This window comes from Muscardinus avellanarius, assembly GCF_963383645.1.
Source record: "Muscardinus avellanarius genome assembly, chromosome: 1".
NCBI lineage: Eukaryota > Metazoa > Chordata > Mammalia > Rodentia > Gliridae > Muscardinus > Muscardinus avellanarius.
In genome coordinates this window covers 100893463-100920970 of record NC_137786.1, presented here as the reverse complement: position 1 = coordinate 100920970, position 27508 = coordinate 100893463, and the positions used below count along the sequence as shown (strand labels likewise).

Here is a 27508-nt window from a genome sequence, read left to right as displayed (position 1 = left end):
GAGGGTGGCCACTGGAAATTTTAGACATTCTTTGCGCTGAAGGAAATGCTGAATTACACCTGAATGAGGCGCAGCTGCGCACTTCAGCTCCTTGTTTATCTTTCCTCTCTGGAGCCTGTTTCTGTGAGGTAAGATGGCGCCGGCGCGGCTCCACCACCTCAGTGTGGGCTGGTTCCTTTTCTGGCCTCTGGTTGTTCTTCTAGTCTTCTTTTTCTCTGACCCTTGTATTTACAATTTTTATTTCTCTGCTGGCTATGTAAAGCACTGATTTTGTGGCAATAGAAATCGAGTGTTAGCAGGACTCGTAAAGGCTGCTTTTCTCAGTTGCCATCTTTCCGGAAGTCTCCCTCCAGATAATTTTGATGTATCACTGAGAACCACTGGTACTCAAGGCAGACTTTACACACCATTTATATTCTAGTGTCAAGTCTAATAATCTTAGCCTAAACTTCTGACAGTCATAAAACTTGCATGAGTGGGCAAATTAAACTAGCTGGTTTGACAATCAGCTCAGATCTTTGTCAGAGAATACAACCTTAAATTCAAAACCTTTGAACAGCCAGGTTCAATCCCCTGTCTGTCTGTCTGTCTGTCTGTCTTTCTCTCTCTCTCTCTCTCACACACACACAGACACACACACACATACACAAAGATTAAAAAGGGCTGGGGGTAGCTGGGCATGGTGGCGCACGCTTGTAATCCCCACGTTTGGGAGGTGGAGACAGGAGGATCACGCAGGTTCGAAGCCAGCCTTGCTGGCTTAAGAGACCCTGTTTCCAAATAAAAATATAAAAATGGGTCTGGGAGTGTAGCCCGGAGGTAGAAGGGTTTCCAGGAACCCCAGGACCACAAAAAAAGGGGGGGGGCTGGGGGTATAGGTCTGTGTTAGAACCTCCTGGGTTCCATCTATGTTTTTGTTTTCCTTTTTTGTGGTCCTGGGGATGGAACCCAGGGGCATCCTACCTCCGAGCTACACCACCAGCCCGATTTTTATTCTTTATTTTGAAACAGGTTCTCACTGAGTTGCAAAGGGCCTCATTATGTAGCTCAGGCTGGCTGTGAACCTGGATTCTCCTGTCTCAGCCTCCTAAATGCTGGGATTAAAAGCATGTGCCACCACAGCCGGTTTGGGTTCCATCTTTAATACTATACACATCCCAAATATGCAAGGACATAGCAGAATTTGTGTGTGTGTGTGTGTGTGTGTGTGTGCGTGTGTGGTGCTGGGGATGGAACCCAGTGGCATTCTACCACTAAACTACACCCCAGCCCTATTTTTTATTCTTTTTATTTTGAAAAAGGGTATCACTTAGTTGCAAAGGGTCTAAGTAGTTGCGGCTGTCCTCAAACCCTTATCCTCTTGTCTCAGCCTCCCAAATGTTGGGACTATTTATTCTTTTAAAAAGTCAGGCCGAGAGCTGGGCGTGGTGGCGCACGCTTGTAATCCCAGCATTCGGGAGGCTGAGACCTGGAGGATCGCGGTTCGCGGACAGCCTCAGCTACTTAGTGAGGCCCTCTGCAACTCAGTGAGACCTGGTTTCAAAATAAAGAATAAAAAATAGGGCAGGGGGTGTAGCCCGGAGGTCAAATGCCCCTGGGTTCCATCCCCAGACCCGCAAAAAAAAAAAAAAAAAAAAAAAAAAGTCAGGCCGAGCCGGGTGTGGTGGTGCATGCTTGTAATCCCAGCATTCAGGAGGCTGCGACTGGAGGATCGTGGTTTGTGGACAGCTTCAGCTATTAATGAGGCCCTCTGCAACTCAGTGAGACCCTGTTTCAAAATAAAGAATAAAAAATAGGGAAGGGGGTGTAGCTTGGAGGTCAAATGCCCCTGGATACCATCCCCAGACCCCCCTCCACACACACACACACAAGCCAGGCCCGTACTTTTAAGTCATAATGGGCTGGCTCAGGAAATTCCTGAGGCAATTAAATCTGAGAGATTCACCTTTTGTCAAAGTTTGGCTCACCTCCAGGAAGATCCCCAGAAAAGTCACATCTTTTGTTAGAGTCCTGCAACCAAGCTTTATGTCTTCACTTGCTCCCTGGTATTCTTATTTAAAAGGAATTCACAAGCCAGGCGTGGTTCGAAGCCAGCCGCGTGCGCTGGCTTAGGAGACCCTGTTTCCAAATAAAAAAAATGTAAAAATGGGTCTGGGAGTGTATCCCGGAGGTAGAAGGGCTTCCAGGAACCCCAGTACCACCAAAAGAAATTAAAAAAAAAAATGGAATTCACAGCTGGGCGTGGTGGCACATGTCATTAATCCCATCATTTGAGAGGCTGAGACAGGAGGATTACAGGAGGATTGCAGTTCGAGGACAGTGAGGCCCTTTGTAACTCAGTGAGACCCTGTTTCAAAATATAAAGCCCGGCGTGGTGGTGCACGCTTGTAATCCCTGCACTTGGGAGGTGGAGACAGGAGGATCGCGCAGGTTCGAAGCCAGCCTCTCTGATTTAAGAGACCCTGTTTCCAAATAAAGATATAAAAATAGGTCTGCGCGTGTAGCCCGGAGGTAGAAGGGCTTCCAGGAGCCCCAGCACCACCAAAAAATAAAAATAAATAGAGCTGGGGGTGTATCTTGGAGTTAGAATGCCCTTGGGTTCCACCCCCAGTGCTGCAAGAAAAAAAAAAAAAAAACATATGATTTCCCACTTTTTGTTACCCTAGCTTCAAAGCAGGTGTCCTCTATCCCATGTGTCTTGGCTACTCCCTCTTAGTGGGCCCTATAAGAAAGTATAGATCTGAGGCGCTATGGGCCATTTTAGGGCAGCTTTTGCAGCTCTTGACCCTCTCTCCCTGCACTGCTTTCATACTCTTTTAGATGACTGGAGTGGCATGGTGGGCTCATGCTTGTAATCCCAGTACTAGGGAGGCTGAGACAGGAGGATCACAGGTTTGTGGCCAGTCTCAGCTACTTAGTAAGGCCCTCCACAACTCAGTGAGACCCTGTTTCAAGATAAAGAATAAAAAATAGGGCTGGGGTGTGGCTTAAAGGTAGAATGCCCCTGGGTTCAATCCCTGGTGCCACACATACACACAAGATGTGCGCGCAAAATAAATAAAGTAAAAATCTTATGCATTAAGCCGGGCATGGTGGCACATGCTTGTAATCCCAGCATTTGGGAGGCTGAGACTTGGAGGATCACGGTTCGCAGACAGCCTCAGCTACTTAGTGAGGCCCTCTGCAACTCAGTGAGACCCAGTTTCAAAATAAAGAATAAAAAATAGGGCAAGGGGTGTAGCTTGGAGGTCAAATGCCTCTGGGTTCCATCCCCAGCCCCGCAAAAAAATAAAAATAAAAATAAAACTTATGCATTACTATGTTTAAGACATCTTGAAGGCCAGGCATGGTGGCACATGCTTGAAATTCCAGCACTTGGGAGGCTGAGACAGGAGGATCGCACAGGTTCAAAGCCAGCCTCAGCTACTTAGTGAGGTTCTTAGCAACTTAGTGAGACCCCGTTTCTAAATAAAATATAAAATAGGTCTAGGAGCCGGGCGTGGTGGCGCACGCTTGTAATCCCCGCGCTTGGGAGGCAGAAACAGGAGGATCGCGCAGGTTCGAAGCCAGCCCCGCGCGCTGGCTTAGGAGACCCTGTTTCCAAATAAAAAATGTAAAAATAGGTCTGGGAGTGTAGCCCGGAAGTAGAAGGGCTTCCAGGAACCCCAGTACCACCAAAAAAAAAAAAAATAGGTCTAGGAGTATAGCCCAGAAGTAGAAATCCTCTGGGTTCCACCCCCAGTACCACCAAACAAACAATAAATACATCTTGAGCCAGGAGTGTTGTGCACACTTGTAATCCCAGCACTTGGAGGCTGAGATAGGAGGATCAGTTTGTGGATAGCCTCAGCTACTTAGTGAGGCCCTCTGCAACTGAGACCCTGTTTCAAAATAAAGAATAAAAAATAGGGCAGGGGGTGTAGCTCGGAGGTCGAATGCCCCTGGTTTCCATCCCCAGACCTGCAAAAAAAAAAAAAAAAAAAAAAAAAAAAATATATATATATATATATATATATATATATGTATATGTATATGTCTGGGGGTGTAGCTTAGAGGTAAAATGCTCCTGGGTCCAATCAGTACTACCAGCAGGGGGGTTAAAAATTGGGCTAAGGATGTGACTCAGAGGTAGAAAAACCCTGAATTCAATTCCCAGTATTATTAAAAAAAAAAAAGTTTGGCATGATTTCACATGTGTGTAAATGCAGCATTCAGGAGACCAAGACAGGCAGATCCCAGATTCAAAGCCAGGATCCACAACATAGGGAGGCTCTCACCAACTTTGTGAGACTCTGTTTCCAAATAAAAATAAAATAGGGTGTGTGGAAGGGATGTAGCTCACAGGTAGAAATGCCCGTAGGTTCTATCCGCAGAACATACATACACACACACACACACACACACACACACACACACACACACACAGGAGCTGTGGATATAACTAATCTGATAGTGCCCTAGGTTTAACCACCAGCACTGCAAACACACACACACACACACACACACACACACACACACACACACACGAACGTGCACACACCCTTAGAATTTTAGTATTTAAAATCTTTAGCTGAACCAGGAGTGGTGGCGCATGCTTATAATCCCAGCATTTGGGAGGCTGAGACCGGAGGATGGTGGTTCATGGACAGCTTCAGCTACTTAGGCCCTCTGCAACTTAGTGAGACCTTGTTTCAAAATTAAGGAAAAAAAAGGGGGGGGCAGGGGGTGTAGCTCGGAGGTCAAATGCCTCTGGGTTCTATCCCCAGACCCGGGTGAAAAAAAAATCTTTAGCCAGGCGTGGTGGTGCACTCCCAGCACTTGAGAGGCTGAGACACGAGGATCGCACAGGTTTGAAGCCAGCCTCAGGTACTTAGTGAGGGTCTCAGCAACTCTGTGAAACCCTATTTCCAAATAAAGTATAAAATAGGTCTTCGAGTATAGCCTGAAGATAGAAAAGCCCCTGGGTTCCACCCCCAGTACCACACACACAAATAAAAAGTATTTTAAGAGGCAGTTGTGCTGGTACAGGCTTGTAGTCACAGTAGTTGGGAGGCTGAGACAGGGGATCACTGGTTCATCATGGCCAGCCTCATCTACTTAGTGAGACCCTGTTTCAAAGTAAAGAATAAAAAAATAGGGCTGGAGGTGTAGCTCAGGGATAGAATGCCCCTGGGTTTCAGTCCCCAGTTCTGCAAAAATAAAATCTTTAAACCAAGCATGGTGGCAGAAGTTCAGTACTTGGAAGGCTTGACAGGAGGATCACAGGTTTCTTGCCAGTCTCAACTACCTAGTAAGGCCTTCCACAATTTAGATGCTGTTGCAAAATAAAGAGTAACAGGTAGGGATATAGCTTGGAGTTAGAATGCCACTGGTACTGCAAAAATATAGAATCCTTAGAGGTGGGTGTGGTGGTATATGACTGTTATCCCAGTATTAGGGAGGCCAAGATAGTAGGATTCCAGGTTCAAGCTCAGCCTCAGGAACCTAGCAGTTTCAAATGAAAAATATAAAGGGCTAGGGGTGTAGTTTGGCGGTAGAATGCCCCTGGGTTAAATGTCTAGCATCAAAAAACAAAAACTTTGGAGGTGTTGGCATACACTACTGTCATAAAGTCTTCTTGAGAATAAGTTATGTTGTATGAAGAAAATACTTTTTATCCCCCGAGACAGAGTATCCCTGTGTTACCTATGCTGGCCACAAACTTAGGCTAAGTGATCTGGCTCAGCTCTATTAGCTGAGACTACAAGCCACTGCGCCTTGCAGAATGTTTAGCATAGCCAAAGCAACACCGGAGATAAGGAACCTGTCTTGTCAGTGAGACTATCAGATCACAAATTTACCGGCAAGGAGTAAAGGAAAAAAAAAACCAAACAGAGCCGGGCTTGGTGGCGCACGCTTGTAATCCCCGCGCTTGGAAGGCTGAAACAGGAGGATCGCGCAGGTTCGAAGCCAGCCTCAGCAGGCTTAAGAGACCCTGTTTCCAAATAAAATATAAAATAGGTCTGGAAGTGTGGCCTGGAGGTAGAAGGCCCCTGGGTTCTATCCCCAGTACCGAAAAAAAAAAAAAAAAAAAAACCCCAAAAACAGTAAAATCAAAGTAAAACCTTAGGTTATCATAGAATAACCTGACTAGAATATAAAATAGTGGCAGGAAAATTATTCTTGAACTTTAGAGCAGGTTAAAGTGGCAACTACCATAAAGAGATCTACCATAATCTGATATCTCCCCTCACCCCCATGGCACTGAGGATTAAACCCAGGGGCATCCTACTTCTAAACTACACCCCCAGCCCTATTTTTTTTTCATGGTATCGGGGATGGAACCCAGGGGCATTCTACCTACAAGCAATACACTCAGCCCTATTTTTTTATTCCTCTTCTCTCTGCCTTCCAAATGCTGGGATTACAAGCCTGAGCCACCACACCTGGCTCCTTTTTAAAAAAATTTCATTTTGAAACAGGGTATCACGAAGTTGTGGAGGGTCTTACTAAGTAGCTGAGGCTGGCTGTGAACCTGTGATTCTCCTGTCTCAGCCTCCCAAGGACTGGAATTACAAGTGTGCCCGGCTCCATAATCTGGTATGATTTGTCACTAGCATCTTATTCATTAAAATGTCTGACTTCTAGCTGGGTGTGGAGGCGCATGCTTGTATTGGGAAGCTGAGACAGGAGGATTGCATAGGTTCAAAGCCAGCCTTAGCTACTTAGTAAACTTTCAGCAACTTGGCAAGACCCTGTTTCCAAATATGTCTGGGAGTATAACCCAGAGGTAGGAACTGGAACCCTGGGTTCCACTTTAAAAAAAAATTGACTTCTAAATGCTATAAAGTATAATAAATAAACCATACCATTCTTTCAAGTTGCTAAATCCAACAAAGGAACTTCTTAGCATGAAGAAAGTTATAAATGACAAGAAAACAAGGATTCCACTGTATCTCTAATGCTTTCTTTAGCTATTGTTAGTTAAAAAGTTGGAATTAAAACAGAAGTGGATTATTAGTAAGGCTAAAATCAAACTGAAGTAAACTGGCAAGGATTTTTTGTACATGCTACATCAAAATAGACCTCTTTCACTGGAGACTGTAAAACTTATCCAGCCATTCAAAATATCCTTTAATACACTTAAGATGTAATTTTTTTCTTTTATGGTGCTGGGGATTGAACCCAGGGGCACTCTATCTCTTAGCTACACCCCCAGCCCTATTTTTTCTTTATTTTTGAAACAGGGCCTCACTAAAAGTAGCTGAGGCTGGCCATAAACCTGCAATCCTCTTGTCTCTGCCTCACAAGTACTGGATTACAAAACTGTGCAACCATGCCTGGTGGGATCAAGAGTTTGAATTACAATCCCTTTTTCTTTAGGGTGTTACTGAGGATTGAACCCAAGGGCATTCTACTTCCAAAGTGCATTTCACACCATCTTTTTATATTTCCTTTTTTTTTCTTTTGTGGTACTGGGGTTCCTGGAAAACCCTTCTATCTCCGGGCTACACTCCCAGACCTATATATATATTTTTGGTGGTACTGGGGGAAGGAACCCAGAGGCTTTCTACCTCTGGGCTATACTCACAGACCTTTTTTATATTTTATTTGGAAACAAGGTCTCACTAAGTTGCTGAGAGCCACACTAAGTAGCTGAGGCTGGCTTTGAACCTGCGCAATCCTGTCTCAGCCTCCCAAGCGCGGGGATTACAAGCGTGCACCACCACGCCCGGCTCCCAGACCTATTTTTATACTTTATTTGGAAACAGGTCTCTTAACCCAGCTGTGCTGGCTTCGAACCTGCGTGATCCTCCTGTCTCTGCCTCCCAAGTGCAGGGATTACAAGTGTGCATCACCAAGCCTGGCTATATTTCTTATTTTGAAGCAGGGATTCAGCTAACTTGTTGAGGCTGTCTTCAAACTTGTGATACTCCTGTCTTAGCTTCTCAAGTACTGGGATTACAGGCGTGTGTCACCATGTCCAGCTTAAAAATTTGAGTTAAATGTTTGGATAATAGATAATCAAATACACTAAGAACTCCCAATTACATTAAAAGGCTGGTAGAACTAATTTTTGCTACTCCACATTACTTCCAATTTTATTGTTAAAGGCATGAACATATGTGTAACATAGCTTTTACAATTTCTTCAGCCTTAGCATTTTAAACCCACAAGGTTTTAAAAAACCATATCATTTTTAGTTATGTAACAGGAACAAGAAATCCACCAGCACCAAAATGTTTAAAATTCAGATCTTTAGTAGCAGTCTTTTGAACACTCTCTAGATTAAAAAAGTAATAATCTGTTAAAGCATGCACAAAAGTATAATAGTGAATAAAAACCACAAGTGACAAATATATTGGTTAACATTCCAAACATGTATAACCAATGAACATGGCCTAGGTTTTTATTGGTATTCACTTCAGTAACTTGAATCCACAGATATAAGCAGTATATAACCAGAGAGTTACAAGTAAACACAGATTATACATGCAAATTTCTGTTCACAAAGGTCACATATGCAGGTACATGAATTAGAAGCGTGCGTCTAGAATTATGGCCAAACTTCTTTTTAAAATGCAGAAATGTAAAATTACATCTTGAAAATATGAAGAGATGGTCTACACACTTCAAAAATCAAATATTGCTTATACCAGAGATGTATGACAACTATAGGATTCAAGTGACAAGCAATAACATCTCAAGAAATTAATACTGTTCAAAGAGAACGGGAATATTTTTACATTTCACTGAAAATACATGGACTACTAGAATACAAAACCTAGCAGGAACTCAGGGAAAAAATTACAAAATCTAGAGCCAATTACTTAATATTTCTTATTACCTAAACAACAACATGACATTAAAAAAAAAAAACTGCACCTGCATTTGAATTGCAATCTCACAAGAATGAAGTTCTCTCAAAACAAAACGCAACCAAAACAGCTTCAAAATCCAAATGAAAGGTCTGCAAGGCTCAGATTATAATATGGAATGTTTCAGATGAAAGTAATTAAAATACAATTGGTTTTGTTCTTTATTGAATGAAATCAAAACTGGCATCTCTTTGAAGCTTGGAACTACTAAATTTCATTTCTCTGAATGGTTCTATGTTACTTTTTCTTAGTGGTGCAAGTTGTCTTCGGTAGCATAGTCAGTCTCTACAAAGGACTTCTGTCTGATGACACTCTGATGAAACAAAAACTATTCTTCATTAACTTAACCGCATGTGTATTTTTTGCTATGACACTTAACACTTGAACAGACATCTATTATTTTTCCACTAAAACAAAAGAGTACAATAGTTTTCTTCTAACTATCAGTAATTGTATTTAAAAAAGGTTAACATTAAAAACAAAGAACCATTGTTTTCTTTGAAATCATTAAGCTTCTTGCACATTTTAAGCTTCCTTCTTCTGTCTGCGTTCTTCTGCCAATTTATTCAGAAATTTCTGAGAGAAAAAAAAAAGAAGAATTTCAAACTAAAACACTCTATACAAGTTTAGGGACCTGAGCACAATTTAAACTAAAACTTTATTAGTATCTTAAGATTAGCTCATTCTTAGTGTACATAACTAAATCGGTTCAGGACACCACAAATAAATGGAAAAGGTGGTAAATGTGGAAAATGGATACTTCAATGTGCAATTAACCCTAACTTTTAGAGATGAAAATAACAAAGAACACAGTTACACAGAACTGGCACTACTCCAAGAACATATATTAAAATTTATCCAATGTACTTATTAAAACAGGTAGAAAAATGTTTTATCAAAAGACTGGTAATAAGCCAGGTGTGGTGGAGCATACTCGCAATCCCAGCATTCGGGAGGTTGAGACTGGAGGATTGTGGTTCGCAGACAGCCTCAGCTACTTAGTGAGGCCCTTGGGAACTTAGTGAGACTCTGTTTCAAAATAAAGAATAAAAAATAGGGCAGGGGATGTAGGAAAAAAAAAAAAAAGACTGGTAATAAATATTTTCATTTATTAAAACTGTAAGATGCTAGGTCTTTGTTGTAACTACTAGGACTAAACCAGCCATAGACAATACAGAAAAAACAATGCTGTGTTCCAATAAAACTTTATTAAAAGCACCTATGCCTGAAGTATAGCTTGTTGACCCCTATTATTAATTAGACTTGTGCCTTCTAGGGTTTCTAAATTGAGAAAGACCCATTAGAGTCTTTAATGAATCTTAAAAAGACTAATGGTATGGAAGTGGCACATTACCTGTAATCTCAGTACATAAAAGGCTAAGACAGAGGATTGCAGGTTCAAAACCAGCCTCAGTAAATTAGAAAAACTCTAAGCATCTTAGGCCCTATTTCTGAATAAAAATATAAAATACGGCTGGGGTGTAGCTCAGAGGTCGAATGCCTCTGGGTTCAATCCTCAGCAACACGCACAAACAAAAATATAAAGAAATCTATGCCAAGCATGGTGGGGCATGCATGTAATCCCAGCATTCAGGAGGCTAAGACAGGAGGATCACGTTTGCGGACAGCCGCAGCTACTTAGTGAAGTCCTCTACAACTCAGTGAGTCCCTGTTTCAAATTTAAAAATAAAAATATAGGACTGAGGGGTAGCTAGGAGGTAGAATGCTCCTGGGTTCCATCCCCAGTACCGGGGGTGGGGGTGGGATCTAATGTGTTCTATTCAGAAGCTATAGCCTAGTGAGCTTCTGGATGAAATGTATCAACTCTGGCAGCAAAATGAGGTTAAAAGTAGTCACTATATCCTTAAAATAAAAAAGAAAACAAAGCCCCCCAAACTAAACACCGAGTAAAGAAAAGTAATCAGCAGGGCATGGTGGTGCAAGCATGTAATTCCAGTACTTGGAAGGCTGAGAGAGGAGTAGCCAAGTTTTGCAGCCAGTCTCAGGGACTTAAGTAATGCCCTCTGCAAGTTTTGGGAGACCCTCTTTCAAAATTAAAAAAGAAAGCTGAGTGTGGTGGCCCACACTTGTAATCTAAGCATTTGGGAGGCTGAGACAGGAGGATCATGGTTCCCGGAGAGCCTCAGCTACTTAGTGAGACCATGCTTCAAAATAAAGAATAAAAAATAGTGGGTGTAGCTCAGAGGTAGAATGCCCCTGGGTTTCATTCCCAGTATGGCAAAAAACAAACAAACAAATAAAACAAAAACAAAAACAAAAAAAAAAACCCTTCTGGGTTCAAACCCAATACTACAAAGTAATTAAAAAAGAAACTATGCTTTATTTAATAATAGAATAACTTAAACCTGGAATGTCATTCACACACTTAAAGAGTTTTAGGGGGAAAATTGAAAAAAAGAACCAGTAAAGCACAACTGTACCAAAACTGTACCTTGTATGGGGACAGTGACTAAGAAAAGCAATAGGGTCCCCTTTTCTAGGTTGGGGGGCAGTACTGGGGATTGATCCCAGGGAAATTCTCCTTCCAAGCTATACCCCTCAACCCTTTTATTTAGAAACAGAATCTTGTTAAGTTGCTGAGAATCTTGCTAAGTTGTTGAGACTGGTCTCAAATCTGCAATCCTCTTCCAGCCTCTCAAGTACTGGGATTATAGGTATATGCCATCAATCCAGGTAACAAGATTTCTTTAATAGGACATAATAATGAAGTGAGCCATGTACAACACACCAACTACTTAATTATCAAGCATAGTATTGTTTATAAAGTATGAAGCACCTAGAAAGCACTTTCACATTACTTCCATATTCTTCTAGACAATTATACAGAAATTTCTGGCTGGGTGTGGTAGCACATGCTTGTAGTCCCACTACTTGGGAGGCTAACACAGGAGGACTGAAGGTTCACAGCCAGCTTCAACTATTTAGTGAAGCCCTCTGCAACTTAGTGAGATCCTGTTTCAAAATAAAGAATAAAAAACAGGGTTGTGGATGTAGCTTGGAGGTGGAATGCCCCTGGGCTCAATCCCCAGTACCAAAAAAACAAAACAAAACAAAAATGACCCCAAAAAACTTTCATTAAAGCCAGCAAAATATTAGGGGGTGTAGTTTAGTGGTAGAGCTGCTTAAAGCCCATCCATTCAGAGAGAAAAATGATCATCAAGCTAAAGCACTGAGCTGGGTTTAAAGATACACACACACTTTACTTATATATCTCATTGAAATAATGTTAGTTTTCACAAAAAACTCTCCTCTTTTAGATTCAGCCTTACCTTTAATTTCTGATAATGAGGAAGGCTGCTGCAATGAGTATTCTTTGCAACTTCTTCATTTGTATAAAAGAGTGAACACAGCTTACAGTAAAACCCTGTTTTAGGTATCACATAGTCTATACCTAGAAACACAAACATATATTCTTACAAATTAAGTGAAGATTTAGTAGTCTCAACTTTTTTTTCCTGTCAATATAATTTGAATCAGACAACAAAGTTGTGAAAGTCCAATATAGCCTAAGATATGAACAGAAAAATAACAAAACCATGACATTACCAGCTGATGTTCTAATTAACTGATTTTCAAAGTCCAACCTAACTATATTGTACTCTTAAATTAAATGAAAAGACAGAAATATAACATAGAAGCACAAACACAGAGAAATATGTAGATTGCAGAAACTTTATGAGAAGGGAGAACACTGTGAAATGAAAACAAAATAATACAAAATCAGGAAATGTGTTAAGGGGAAAAAAGCTAATTTAACACAATCAGAATTTATGCAAAAGCAACTTTAAAATCTTATATTTAATACATTTGTTGGGGTGGGAAAGTGAGACGGGAGATGAAAAAAGGATTAAAGCTCACCAACAGGAACATTGGGCTGATATGGTCCAATTCTATACTCATCTGGGATTGTATAGTCATCTTTGTTTTCATCATTTTGGCCATCTACATTTTCATTTGTATCTTTGTTGGAATCATCAGCATTCTCAGCAGATTCAGCACCTGGTTCTGTATTTTCCTCATTTTTAATTCCATTTTCCAACGCTGCTTCGTTTTCTTGATCAAGTTCCTCGATCTTGTCCACCTTAATTTCAACCAAACCATCATCATTTTTGTCACCAGATCTAAATGCCATGCCCGATTTACGAAGTTTCTGAAGTTCCGAATCTTCCTCATCACCAACCTCATCTAGAGTGACAAAACCTTCCATACTCCCTGGGAAACGACGCTGTTAAAAAAGACAAATTTACTCTGCAACAATTATCTTGCAGCATCCCTTCCATTTGTTACTTGAAGGGAAAAGATAGCGTCTTTGTCTTTATTTATTCTCTCAAAATACTGACTTTTCCTATCTCCTCCAAAAAATGAGATGACTTATTTTTTTATTGGTACTAGGGATTGAATCCAGGGACATTTTACCTATCAACTACACCCCCAGGCTCTATTATATTTTTTACTTTGAAAGAGAGTCTAAATTGCAGAGGGCCTCGCTAAGTTGCTGAGGGTGGCCTCGAACCTGCAATCCTCCTGTTTCAGCCTCCAAGGTATTGGGATTACAGGTGTGTGCCACCATGTTGGGATGCTGATGACTTAAAAAAAATTAAATTGTTTTAAAATTAATTAACTGGAACTGAGGGTTCAGTGGTAGAGGAATTAACTAGCATGTAAGAGTCCCTGGGTTTGATCCCCAGCACAGCAAAAATAAATAAATGAAAAAAAGAAAAGCTGAGTGCTATGGTACATGTTTAGTACTTGGGAGACTGAGAAAGGAAGATCACAGGTCCAAGGCCACTCTCAGCAACATGGCAAGACCCTGTTTTAAAATAAAATAAAATAAAATGCGTTGGGGATGTAGCTTGGAGGTAAAATGCCCTGGGGCTCAATCCTCAGTATTACCCCCCCCAAAAAAAAAAAAAAAAAAGAGAGATAAAGAAATAGGGTTCTTGAATCTATGATCCTCCTGCCTCAGATTCCTGAGTACTGGAACAAAATTGTTTTAAAAGTCATTAAAGTTTCTAAAGCAAACATTTTTCTCAAACAGAAAAAAATTATTCGAATTCAAAGGCGATTGTAAATTGTAAGTTGAGTAGCAGTATGTTTTTTCCCCCCTTAGTGCTTGGGATTAAACTCAGAGGTGTTCTACCTCTTAGCAAAACCCCAGGCCTGATTTTACTTTTTATTTTGAAACAGGATCAAGTTACTGAGACAGGCTGCCAACCTGTGATCCTCCTGCCTTGGCTTCCTGAGTACTGGGATTACTGAGTGGCAATATTTTAGTATGCAGAGTCAGTTAAATTACTGCAAACTCATACCTTATATTTTAGAGAACAAACTGTACTACAAAGCTGTCCCATGAGTACTTATACACTACCAATATAACACAACAAAGTTTTAAAACTTTCACTTTCATTACTAAAAAAAAAAAAGCCCTCTTTACCAGTTGAGTTTTTTTTCTTCCAACTATAAAAAGGTCCTATTTTTTTGCAGTTTTGACTTAAATATTTGCATTCAGAATCATACATTTTTTTCTAATATAAGTATTATAACTATTATTATCTGGCCTCGAGTAAATAACCTAGAAAATTGATCTGATCTCTTTTATTAAAATAAGTCAATATAAAAATCTTTTACCTTTTTTAGTTTTTTCTTTGCTGCTGCTGAAGCACTCACATTTGCATCTTTTTTTACAGCTTTATCTGAAGGCTCCTTTTTCCCATCAGAAGCCACATCACCTAAATTAGCAAGATCAGTCTCATCTCCCACTGAACTGCCACTTTCTAGAAGTGCTGCTGCTTCTTCTTCATCTACAAGTAGCTCATCTTCAGATTCAAGAAGCATATTAGGTTCTTGTTCGGTCTGATCATCCTTTGTTTCTTTTTCACCATCTTCACCTGACTTCTCTTCTTGTTCTTTACCTTCAGTTGTACCTTCTGTCTTCTGAGAACCATCAGTTTTGGATTTCTTATCACTGGGAGATTCTTTGCCATCTGGAGAATAAGATCTTTTTCTGGGGAAAAAAAAACACACAACACACACAATTTTTCTGGGTTGGAAAAATAAAATTTCAATATGCTAATACATATAAACATATACAAAATGAAATTACCGGGATTTATCTTTTTTCAGTAAGTCAATGCCTCTGTTGGGAATCTGAAAAACAAGTTTTGCAGAAGTGAAAAAAATGCATTAATACATACTCATTTGCAGAATATAATCACCCAATCAACAATTGGTAGTGTCCCTTATATAATTAACTCAGTTCAATCCTTGTAACCATACTCAAGAATTATAAACTGCTGCTAGTCAGAAGCTCATCATAATCACCAAACCCACAGAAGCGGATAATAAACATTTTGGTAGGAAAACAGTTGAAATAAAATCATAAATAGATAATAAAGGTCTTCTTTATAAAACACCAGTTAAAAGAATTTCTGCTGGCCGCGTGTGCTGGTGCACACTGAGACTGGAGGACCGCAACCTGTGGCCAGCTTCAGTTACTTAGTGAAGCCCCCCATAACTTAGTGAAACCCTGTTTTAAAAATAAAGAATAAAGCTGGTTGTGGTGTCACATGCTTGTAATCCCAGCATTTGGGAGGTCGAGACAGGAAGATTGCATAGGTTTGAAGACAGTCTCAGCTACTTAGTGAGGGTCTCAGCAACTTAGTTAAGATCCTGTTTCCAAATAAAGTATAAAATAGGTCTGGGAGTGCCAGGCGTGGTGGCACACGCTTGTAATCCCCACGCTTGGGAGGCAGGTTGCACAGGTTCAGAGGCAGCCTTGCTGGCTTAAGAGACTCTATTTCCAAATAAAAATATAAAATAGGTCTGTGGGAGTGTAACCCGTAGGTAGAAGGGTTTCAGGAACCCCAATACCATAAAAAAAGGGGGGCCTGGAGGTTGTAAAAAAAAAAAAAATCCTTGGGTTACACCCCCAGTACTACCAAAAAAATAATGAAAAATAGCGCTGGGGGTGTAGCTGAGAGATAGAATGCCACTGGAGTCAATCCCCAGTTCTAAACAAAAAACAAGTTTCTGCTAAACTTGTTTTCCTAGCATGCTTGTAATCCTAGCACTTGGGAAGTAGTTAGCCTCAGCAACTTTGTGAGGTCCTCCACAACTTAGTGAGACCTTGTTTCAAAATAAAAATAAAAAGGCCTGTGAGTGTAGCTTGGAGGTACAATGCTCCTAGGGGTTCAATCTCCAGTACCAAAAACAAACAAACAAACCCAAAACAACAAAACAGAAAAACCCCAACATACACGCGCGCTGCGCGCGCTTGCTCTTTCTTTAATAAGAATGCTGGGGCTTCAACTGGGTGTGAAGCTATAGGTTCGGCTATATGTGAAGCTGAATCAAGAGGATTGCTTGAGCCCAGGGGTTCACATGGCCAGCCTGGGTAACACAGTGAAATCTTGTCAGTAAGTCGTTCAATGATGACAAATCAAGTACTACATACCCTTAGTACCAGTTTTTTATATTTCTCAGACAGATCAACCTTTACACATCTCCCCTGAAACCAAAGGGCTTTTTTCAGACAATGATCAACCATTGCCATTGCATCTTCTCTGGTCTCCATCTCAATAAAGGCCTAAAACAACAACAAAAGAAACCCCACAAAAGATTATTTTTCAGAATTGTACAGAACTTTTATTATTCTATCCACTTGTTAGATAAACTTAATCTTCAGAACAGCACATCAACATCTATTAAGAATTTAAAGTTGCCAGATGTGGTGGCGCACATTTGTAATGCCAGCATTTAGGAGGCTGAGACAGGAGGATTGTGGTTTGCGGACAACCTCAGCTACTTAGTGAAACCCTTTGCAACTGAGTGAGACCATGTTTAAAAAACAAAAAATAAAAAGGGTGTAGCTCTGATAGAGAATGCCCTTCAGTTCAATCCCCACTACCTAAGAAGGAAAAAAAAAGGCAAGAAACACAAAAAATTTTATTAATAGCAAGGTGTGTTGGTGCACGCTTGTAATCCCAGTGTTTGGGAGGCTGAGACAGGAGAATCACACAGGTTCGAAGCCAGCCTCAACTACTGAGTGAGGCACTCAGCAACTTAGTGAGACCCTGTTTCTAACAAAATATAAAAATAGGTCTAGGAATGTAGTCCAGAGGTAGAAAATCCCTGAATTCCATCCTCAATTACCCCCCCCCCCAAATTACTTACTGCAGTACTGGGGATGGAACCCAGGGGCTTTCTACCTCTGGGCTACACTCCCATATACCCCCAGTCCTATTTTTATTCTTTACTTTTTTTGGTGGTACTGGGGGTGGAACCCAGAGGCTTCCTACCTCTGAGCTGTACTCCCAGACCTATTTTATATTTTATTTGGCAACAGGGTCTCACTAAGTTGCTGAGAGCCTCACTAAGTAGCTGAGGCTGGCTTTGAACCTGTGCGATCCTCCTGTCTCAGCCTGCCAAGCGCGGGGATTACAAAGCGTGTGCCACCACACCTGGCTTTATTCTTTACTTTGAAACAGGGTCTCACTAACTTGTATTGGGCCTAATAGCTGAAGCTGTCGGCAAACCCGGATCCTCCTGTCTCAAGCCTCCTGAATGCTGGGATTACAAACATGCACCATCATCCGTGGCATACAAAAAATTGTAAATGCTATGAAATCCATAGAAGCACTAATGGCACAGGTAAAAAAGGAAGGGAGGGAGCAAGAGGTTAAATTTGTTAATTTTTTTGTGTGTGTGGTATTGGGGATGGAACCCTTCTACCTCTTGGCTATACTCCCAGACCTATTTTATATTTTTATTTGGAAATAGGGTCTCTTAAGCCAGAGAGGCTGGCTGCGAACCTGTGCAATCCTATCTCTGCCTCCCAAACACGGGGATTACAAGCGTGTGCCACCAAGCCAGGCTTAAATTTGTTAATTCAATGAAACCATATAGAATACCAGTTGAAAAAGAAAGAAGGAGAAAAAAAAAAAAAACCCAGAAAGGATGGCTGTATAAGATCTTTGGAAGCAGACCATAAAAAGTGTTGCTAGCCAAAGAAACCTTTATTATTCACTCTGTTCTATTCAAAATTTATTCAGTGCTTCACCATGAACTACTATTAAGACAAACGTCCACCATTCATCACTATAGGGCTAAGAAACTTACCTATGGAAAAAAGGAAATTACCACCTACACTTTCAAATGAAGGCAAACCCAAATATATAAGGACTGAACCTAGGGAGGTCCTCACTTAGGTAAGTGCTCTACCAATGATATATACTCCCAGCCAAGTAAAATATCTTTAAATACTTTGATAAATTAATTTTTTCAAAACTTCTATATGGCCGGGCGTGGTGGTGCATGCTTGTAATCCCCATGCTTGGGAGGCAGAGACAGGAGGATCGCACAGGTTCGAAGCCAGCCACGCGCGCTGGCTTAGGAGACCTTGTTTCCAAATAAAAAAATGTAAAAATAGATCTGGGCGTGTAGCCCGGAGGTAGAAGGGCTTCCAGAAACCCCAGTACCACCAAAACAAACAAACAAACAAACAAACAAACCCAAACAGAAAACAAAACCTCTCTCTATATATTACCTGACTTTTCATTCTCATCAATATGTAATTCTTTATTTTTCCATAAGGTTCAGCAAGCTTAAGAACAGCACTGTCAGAATAGCCAGAATGGGGTAAATTGCTGAGATGTATTACACGTCCAAGCTCTTGCTTTTGATCAAATTTCTGATCTGGCTTCCCTTCAGGTTTCTTTTAAGAAATGGGTTAGGGAGAGAAGGAAAAAGTGAAAGGTTAGTAGGTATGCTATGATTATCAGTAAATAGTAATACCCTAGTTTTTAATCAGTAATTTTATTTTTTGCTTTAATCAGTATATTAAGGAGACATTTATACATTTTCAATTGCTTAAATTCTGATACCCAGGGTGGGTTTAAGCATGTGAACATCTGACTTTGAAACATACAATTAAAGCTATTCATCAAGTTCAATATACTACCAACATTAAATAACAGTTATTTTGGAACATAAGCCAGGGTTTATAGCATATCTAATTTAATCAATGATTTTAAATTGACAAAGTTATTAAATACCAAAATGATGCATTAAACTGATTATCTGATATGGTGTGGGAAGACATTATACCTTTATTCTTTTTTTTTTTTTTTGGTGGCACTGGGGGTAGAATCCAGAGGCTTTCTACCTCTGGGCTATACTCCCAGACCTATTTTATATTTTCTTTGGCAACAGGGTCTCACTAAGTTGCCGAGAGCCTAAGTAGCTGAGGCTGGCTTCGAACCTGTGCGATCCTCATGTCTCAGCCTCCCAACTGCGGGGATTACAAGCATGCGCCACCACGCCCGGATTACCTTTATTCTTTTATACTTCTGGGATAAATGAACTCTCACTGGCTTCCCAAATACTAATGCTGGTGTTGTTGTATAATAATCCACTGCAGCCTGAGCGTCTTCTGTGGTTGCCATTTCAATAAACGCCTGAAATTGAACAAAAAATTATTTCCTATAAATAACATCATCTCTAAACATTTTATTAAATTGAAAGTATTCCAAGAATTAAAGTTCAGTGAGGCCGGGCGTAGTGGTGCAATGCTTGTAATCCCAGCATTCAGGAGGCTGAGACTGGAGGATCACAGTTCGCAGACAGCCTCAGCTACTTAGTGAGGCCCTCTACAATTCAGTGAGACCCGGTTTCAAAATAAAGAATTAAAAAAAAAAAAAAAAAAAAAAACAGGGCAGGGGGTGTAGCTCGGAGGTCAAATGCCGCTGGGTTCCATCCCCACACCTGCAAAAAAGTTCAGTGAAGTGGCACACATTTCTAAGTCCAGTACTTAGGAGAGACTGACATGGGAGGTTTGAGGCTAGCACCAGCAACTTAGTGAGGCCTCTCACAATTTACTTGTTAAAAAAAAAAATAATAATAATAGTAAAACATAAGCTAGGCGTGTTGGTGCAGGCCTGTAATCCCAGTACTTAGGTGGCTGAGATAGGAGGATCACAGCTTCACAGCCTGTCTCAGCTACTTAATAGGGCCCTCCCAAAACTTAGTGAGACTGTGTTTAAAAGAATAAAAGATAAGGATGGGGATGTAGTTCAGAGGTATAATGCCTGTGGGTTCAATCCAGGGCCAGAGTAGCACAGAGGTAGAATGCCTCTGGGTTCAAATTCCAGAGCCACAAAATAAGTAAAATGTAAAAATAAATAAATTAAAGCAGGGCTGAGGTATAGCTCAGAGGTAGAATGCCCCTGGGTTCAATCCCCACAAACAACCCGTGTTGCCAATTTGCTAGTTTATTAAAATGTTATCTCAGATTATATTCATACCTTTTTTGTTGTTTTGTGGCACTGGGGATTGAAACCAGGGGCATTTTACCTCTAAGCTATACTCCTAGCCCTATCCCCCCCCCCCCGAAACAGAATATTACTAAGTTCCTGAAGCAGGCTTCAAACCTGATCACAGTATCGAAGTACTGGAATTACAGGTGTGAGCCACTATACCCAGTTCCTTTTTTATTCTAAAAGAAGGTCCAAGTTGCCAAGGCAATCCTAAATTGTAATCCTCCTGTCTCAGCCTTCAAAGTGCTGGGATTATAGGTATGTGCCACATAACCAATTAGAACTAGAATATTAGACATACTTAAAACTAATGATTTAAGTTTACATAAAGTTCCTTTTCTAATCCAAAATCATTTCATTCACTTAGGAAACATATTAGTTATATTTACAATATGATTATTTCAACTCATACCTCATTGATCTTATTTAGAATCAGATGATTTGAAATGACTCCAAACGGTTCTACTAGCTGTAACAGTTGGTATCTCAAGTTTTTCCCTCTCTGGAAATCCATGATGTGAACAACCCGGCTAGTTTCCTGGGAAAACAACAACAAAACAAGTCAATAAAAGTCTTTCAAAACCAACAAAAGGGGGCTGGGGGAATAGTACAGTGGAGGAGAGCAGACTTAGTATGTGCCAAGTCGTGGTTTCAATTTCTATCTAAAACAAATAATCATGAAAAATGCTATGCACTAGAATTTTAGTCTAAAAGCAAAGTTTAAGTACTTAAAACAACTAACAATCCAGAGAATTTAAAGCCGTTACAGAAAACCAAATGTTACTATACTAGAAGAGATTCTTTTTGCCTAAAATCAAATGATTATACTATCACCAAGTTTCAAAAACCAGTTTCTATAGCTGGGCATGGTGGTTGGTACATGCTCATAATCCCAATACTTAGGCCGGGCGTGGTGGCGCACGCTTGTAATCCCCGTGCTTGGGAGGCAGAGATAGGAGGATCACACAGGTTCTAAACCAGCAGAGCGCTGCTGGCTTAGGAGACCTGTTTCCAAATTAAAAAAATGTAAAATTAGGTCTCGGAGTATAGCCCGGAGGTAGAAGGGCTTCTAGGAACCCCAGTACCACCAAAACAACAACAACAACAACAACAACAAAAAAAAAAAAAAAAAAAAAAAACCCCAATACTTGAAAGGGTGAGACAGGAGGATCACAGGTTTGCGGGCAATCTCAGCTACTTAGTGAGGCCCTCTGCAACTTACTGAGATCCCTGTTTCAAAATAAAGAATAAAAAAATAAGGCCGGGCGTGGTGGCGCACGCTTGTAATCCCTGCGCTTGGGAGGCAGAGACAGGAGGATTGCGCAGGTTCGAAGCTAGCCACGGGCACTGGCTTAGGAGACCCTGTTTCCAAATAAAAATGTAAAAATAGGTCTGGGAGTGTAGCCCGGAAGTAGAAGGGCTTCCAGGAACCCCAGTACCACACACACACACTCACACACACAAAAAGGGCTGGCTGGGGGTGTAGCTCAGAGGTAGAATGCCCCTTGGTTCCTGGGCTCCATCCCCAGTATCACCCCCCCCCAAAAAAGAGCTTCCCTAGTACCCCCACCCAAACAAAATCCCAACCAGTCTGCTGATTTTTTTAACTGAACACTGTGTTATGTAACTGGATAGAAAAGTTTCTAAGATACTGAATCAAGGTGAGATCTTTTTTGACCATGGGTAAAAATTAAAGTTTTAGCTTATTACCAATCACGTTAAAAGCTAAATTATTTTTCAAATTCTAACACTGTTCTTGTAATAAGGACCATAACAGAGATCCAATCAGTAAGCATTTAAATTAAACCTTTCATTTCCCAAAGAGTAAATACAATAAAAACAACGATGTTACTGACCACTCTGCCTTTTTGCATGTGTCTCGGTCCTTGCAGGTTTCCATTTCCAGCACCTTTATATGGGGAAAAATATTCAATAAATATACTTGCTAAAACCAGCTATTTAAACTGAAAAGCAAACATCTTTCAAACACAAATGTAAAGATTCTATGGATGAGGGTATAGTTCAGTGGTGAAATGCTTATCTTCTCTCACATGCTATAGGGCCTGGGCTAGAGTCCCATATATTAAAAAAAAAAAAAAAAAAAAAAAAAGACTGGGCATGGTGGTGCATGTTTGTACTTGAGATAATCTGAGTCACGAGAGTGGCAGAGGTTTGAGGACAGCCTTGGCAAGTAGTGAGACTCTCATCAACCCAGTGAAACTGTACATGTACACACACAAACACACATGGCTATGGGAAGTTAGCTCAGAGATACAATACCTCTAAGTTCCATCCCTAGGACCCCCCCAAAAAAGTGATTACAAATATATGATTATCTTTTTTATGTCCATAGTTACGTTTAATCTTTATGGTAAAAGTTATTAGGGCCACCAGGCACGGTGGCACACACCTACAATCTTACAATCTTTTTTTTTTTTTTTTTTTTTTTTTGCAGTACTGGGGATAGAACTCAGGGGCATTCTACCTCCGAGCTACACCCCCAGCCCTATTTATTTTTTATTTTGAAACAGGGTCTCACTGAGTTGCAAAGGGGCTAAGTAGTAGCTGAGGCTGTCCATGAACTGCGATCCTCCTGTCTCAGCCTCCCAAATGCTGAGATTACAAGCATGAACTACCTCGCCTGGCTCACATCTATAATTTTACTACTTAGAAGGCTGGGACAGGATTAGTGAGGCTCTCAGCAATTCAGTGAGACTGTTTTAAAACAAAAAATAAGCCAGGCGTGGTGGCACATGCTTGTAATCCCCGCGCTTGGGGGGCAGAGACAGGAGGATTATGCAGGTACCCTGTTTCCAAATAAAAAAGTGTAAAATAGGTTTGGGAGTATAGCCCGGAGGTAGAAGGGCTTCCAGGAACCCCAGTACCACCACCACCACCACCAAAAAAAAAAAAAAAAGAAAAAAAAAAGAAAAAGGCAGAGGGTGTATCTCTGAGGTCCAATGCCCCTGGGTTCCATCCCCAGACCAGCTGCAACAACAACAAAAAATCGCTTAGGGGTATATTTTGCAGGTAGAATGCCCATTTGGTTCCAACTTCAGTAAACCAAAACAAAACCATTTTAGGGAAAGGTAATATAAATTTTATATAATCACCCAGATTTCCTCTTGGTCCAACTGCTGGTCCCCCAAGATGAAATGAGGGAGGCGGAGGCCCCAGAATTCCTGGTGCGGGGTTTGTAGACTGCTGCAACATGAATGGATCACCCCTAGTAATGTGAAGAAATAAAATACAAAGCACAGTAAAAAGGTGCACCAGAAGTTAATATTTATTGTTAAAGCATCCCTTGTACAAGTATGACCATTTCATTTTTGGGAACATTTATATATGAAGTAACTAGGGGGAAAACTTCTAGTAATAAAATAAGAATTACTACATAAAATATTTTCTACCAAACTCTTCAGTAAGACAATGCTGAAAACATTTGTTTACAAAATTTTGAAAGTAAAACCTGAATTCCTTACATTGATCTCCTTTATAAACAATAGCTTAAAAATTTTAACTTACATTGTGTGTCCTGTATCATTGTCAGGATTCCATTCTGGGTAGCTTTAAAAAGACCAGAAAATTAACTTTAAAATAAAACTATCGCTTTTACAAAAGTAGCCTTGTTTGGCCTCTAAAATAGAGATAATGTATTAGTTAAAGTTATCTGAGAGCCTAAGTGTTAGAAATATTACAGTTTTAAAGTGTGTAATATACTTAAAAAGAATTCAGTAACTTAAAAAACAATCCAAACTAATGAAAATAAACTTGTTTTGTATTGTGTTAATGTGAATGATTTATGTTAAAATTAATTTCCCCTATATTTCATAACTTATAAAGAGAAAAAATATTGCACAGGAAATTAGAAATGTGGGCTACATAGAAAAACAGGAACAGACTATAGCAGCCTTAACTCAGAATCTAGAATTATCTCAAAAGCAAAACAATACATCACGAAGGATTTTTCTTGGTATTTACGAACTTTTAATCACCTCCTCCATATATTCTCTTTATACATAAGTATGTATTTGATGTGGTGTGGTGTGGTGTGAGAGGGGAGAGGGAGGGGGAAGAGAAGAAGGGGGAGAGGGAAAGGGGGGGGGAGGGAGGGAAAAAGAGAGACAGATAAATAAAGGGTACTGGGGATTGAATCAAGGCATGTTCTACCTCTAAGTTACACTCCCAGACCATTTTTATTAGGGTCCCACTAAGTTACCATGTTTGGTCTCTAACCTGCGATTCTTCTGTGTTAGCCTCTCAAGTACTAGAATTACAGGCACGTACCACTGTACCTGAATCTTCATTTTTAGAGCATGAATGAACTTATTGAAAACACCATTGGGCTGGGGATGTAGCTCAATGGTAGAGTGTGCTTGCCTAATATGCACAAGGCCCTGGGTTGAATACCAGTACTGGGGGAAAAAGGTAAATTAAAAACATCGTTATAAATTTATTCTACATATGAAAGGCTATCTTTCATTAGTCTATTAAAATTCTTTCCACTTGCATAAAAAGGGCACCAATGTGTATCTTAGAAATAAAATAAAATAAAGCAACACCATCACTACATCTCATAATCAATTTAAGATTACAGACCTAAACATATTATAACTAATTTTGGCTGGATTGTATCAACCCTGTGATAACACCGGAAATTACAAATAAATGATAAATTTCCCCAAACCAATAATGGCTGTTTCTGATTCATGATAAGGATGCTTTAAAGGTATTTCAAACTCCTACATTTCAAGAAGAAGCTGGCATCGACGACTGTGACTTGCTCCATTGATATGTTGACTCCACTCCTGCAGCAAAGTAAATTAGTAGAATTAACAAAATAAAGCTCAAAGTTTTTTCATCTGAGCCATTCAAACTCTAGGATGTTAATATCTAGGTAATATCAGAGGCTATACAAACACATGCCAATCTGTTAAATCACACTGATTTAATTTAAAACTATTTCTCTGAGTCCTTGAAGCTTGATCCTGCCCTCAAATATGCTATGCATTATCTTGGAAAAACTGGATTAACTTGTCAACATACTTAAAGAGTACTGACAGGGAAAAGATAAGAGTCAAAAAAGATCAAGAATAGTAAATGACTTCTAGATCAGTTAAGCATATTAATTTCTGTTGTAGATCAAACAGAAGTATTCACTATTTACTACTAGCATTGCTATTTTATTATGTATGTACGTATGTATGTATGTATGTATGTATGTATGTATGTATTGGTACTGGAGATATAACTCAGGGGCATTCTACCTCTGAGATACAACCCCTACCCTAATTTAAAAAAAATTTTTTAAACAAGATCTCAGTAATTTGCAGAAGGCCTAAGTTAAGGCTGGCTGCAAACCTGTGATCTTAGCCTTCCAAGTACTGGGATTATAAACATGCGTCACCAGGCCCGGGTTAGAATTCTTTATTTTATAACACTAAATGATAAACCATCCTTGTTTATTTCTACTTTTCTAGAAAATATATGAATATGAATAATTAAAATCTTTTTTTTTCTTTCTTGGTGATGGTTCTGGGGATTGAGCCCAGGGGCATTCTATCTCCAAGCTATACCACCAGTCCTGTTTTATTTTGAAACAGGGTCTCACCCTTTTTTTGTTTTTGTTTTTTGGTGGTACTGGAGGTGGAACCCAGAGGCTTTCTACCTCCGGGCTATACTCCCAGACCTTTTTTTTATATTTTATTTGGAAACAGGGTCTCACTAAGTTGCTGAGAGCCTCACTAAGTAGCTGAAGCGGGCTTCGAACCCGTGTGTGATCCTCCTGTCTCAGCCTCCCAAGCGCAGGGATTACAAGCGTGCGCCACCACGCCCGGCTGTGGGTCTCACCCTTTAATCTGCAATCCTTTTATCCCAGACTCCCAAGTACCAGAATTACAGGCATGTGCCACCATACCCAGCTTAAAAATCTTTAATTTCATGCATGCTTCAAGAGTATCACTTACTGAATAGGTACTCAAAAGAACATTTTATTTAACACTGCCATAAAAAGGTAACATGATTTAATGAAAATGGTTTCTCTAGAAGATATCTTTTATCCGCCAGGTGTGGCGGCGCATGTTTATAATCCCAGCATTCAGGAGGCTGAGACTAGAGTATCTTGTTCAGGGACAGGCTCAGCTACTTAGTGAGGCCCTCCACAACTTAGTGAGACTCTTGTTTCAAAATAATGAATAAAAAAATAGGGCAGGGGGTGTAGCTTGGAGGTTGAATGTCCCTGGTTTCCATCCCCAGACCCAAGAAAAAAAAAAAAAAAAAGGTCATTTATTAAATAATTAAGTCCCCATATTACCCTAAAACCAGAGAAGCAAATTTAAGGTAAGAAACATTAAATTCCATCCACATGTGTTCCTCTGTGATTTATTTTGATAGTGAAGAGATTAAATTTCTGATCCCTTCCTTTAGGAAAAAGAAATACATATTGTTTTATTTACTTATTTGTCTACTAGGGATTGAATCCAGGGGCATTCTACCTCTAAACTATACCCTCAGCCCCACTTATTTTATTTTGAAATAGGGTCTTGCTAAGTTGCTGAACCTGGCCTCAAAACTGTGATCCTCCTGCCTCAGCCTCCTAAGTACTGGGATTATAGGCATGTGCCACTATGCTCAGTCCTAGGTTCCATTTCTAAACTGTGTATTACTAGATCTGACTCTTTAGTCTTAAATTATTTAAATTCACCCTGATATTCTTACAGGGTTGTGAAAAACAAAGGTAAATTGCTTCAGAATATTGCTAGGCACATGGAAAGTACTCCAAGTGAGGGGCGGAAGTGAATTACCACTGTACTACATCTAAATCCATCTTGTTTTAAAATTTGTTTTACATCTACTATTGATGTTTCACAATTCCCACAAATTGAGGCAATTTCTGTAACTTAATATAGTTATGATGGGAATACAGTCAAGCACAATGTTTTCCCCAAAAAGAGTCTTAGCTAAACAAAAATATGGAAACAAATTACAAGATGAACTGTTTTGAAAAACTTCAGAATGGTATTTTATAAATGGGATCTTAATTTCTAAAAGCTGATTTATATTAATTATAAATTTACAAATATTATATGCTGAGTTAATTAACTAAAATCCTATTAAAGAACTAAGATGGAACACATCCAAAAAAAATGGTATTTAGAACATGGGGGCCCATCAACTACTACTCCCATGTTTCTTAAAACTATTCTTAAAAAAGAAAAAACCCAAAACACTAATGGGAACTTTCTGTAGCTGGCTCTATGATCAGATATTTGGAATACATAATTTCTACTAGCAAAGCAACCGACTACTATTTTAGAA

The 27508-nt window shown here is 39.9% G+C and overlaps 1 protein-coding gene across 3 annotated transcripts in view; it reads right to left on the bottom strand.

Annotated features, from left to right (window-relative positions):
• Positions 1 to 9383: 9383 nt before the first annotated feature.
• Positions 9384 to 27508, bottom strand: part of MATR3 (matrin 3) — a gene marked incomplete at both ends in the record, with an annotated part of 30818 nt that continues 12693 nt past the window's right edge. For 2 of the 3 annotated variants that reach the window (XM_080698072.1, XM_080698071.1), the window contains 13 exons: positions 9384 to 9434; positions 12149 to 12270; positions 12738 to 12960; positions 14508 to 14883; positions 14983 to 15026; positions 16333 to 16464; positions 18424 to 18591; positions 19208 to 19333; positions 20604 to 20729; positions 22048 to 22100; positions 23305 to 23417; positions 23717 to 23758; positions 24938 to 24999. In XM_080698072.1, coding sequence (XP_080554198.1) covers positions 9384 to 9434; positions 12149 to 12270; positions 12738 to 12960; positions 14508 to 14883; positions 14983 to 15026; positions 16333 to 16464; positions 18424 to 18591; positions 19208 to 19333; positions 20604 to 20729; positions 22048 to 22100; positions 23305 to 23417; positions 23717 to 23758; positions 24938 to 24999 — 1638 coding nt within the window. Of the gene's footprint in view, positions 9435 to 12148; positions 12271 to 12737; positions 13105 to 14507; positions 14884 to 14982; positions 15027 to 16332; positions 16465 to 18423; positions 18592 to 19207; positions 19334 to 20603; positions 20730 to 22047; positions 22101 to 23304; positions 23418 to 23716; positions 23759 to 24937; positions 25000 to 27508 lie in introns of all 3 variants that reach the window. The other variant, XM_080698070.1, reaches the window with a different exon arrangement.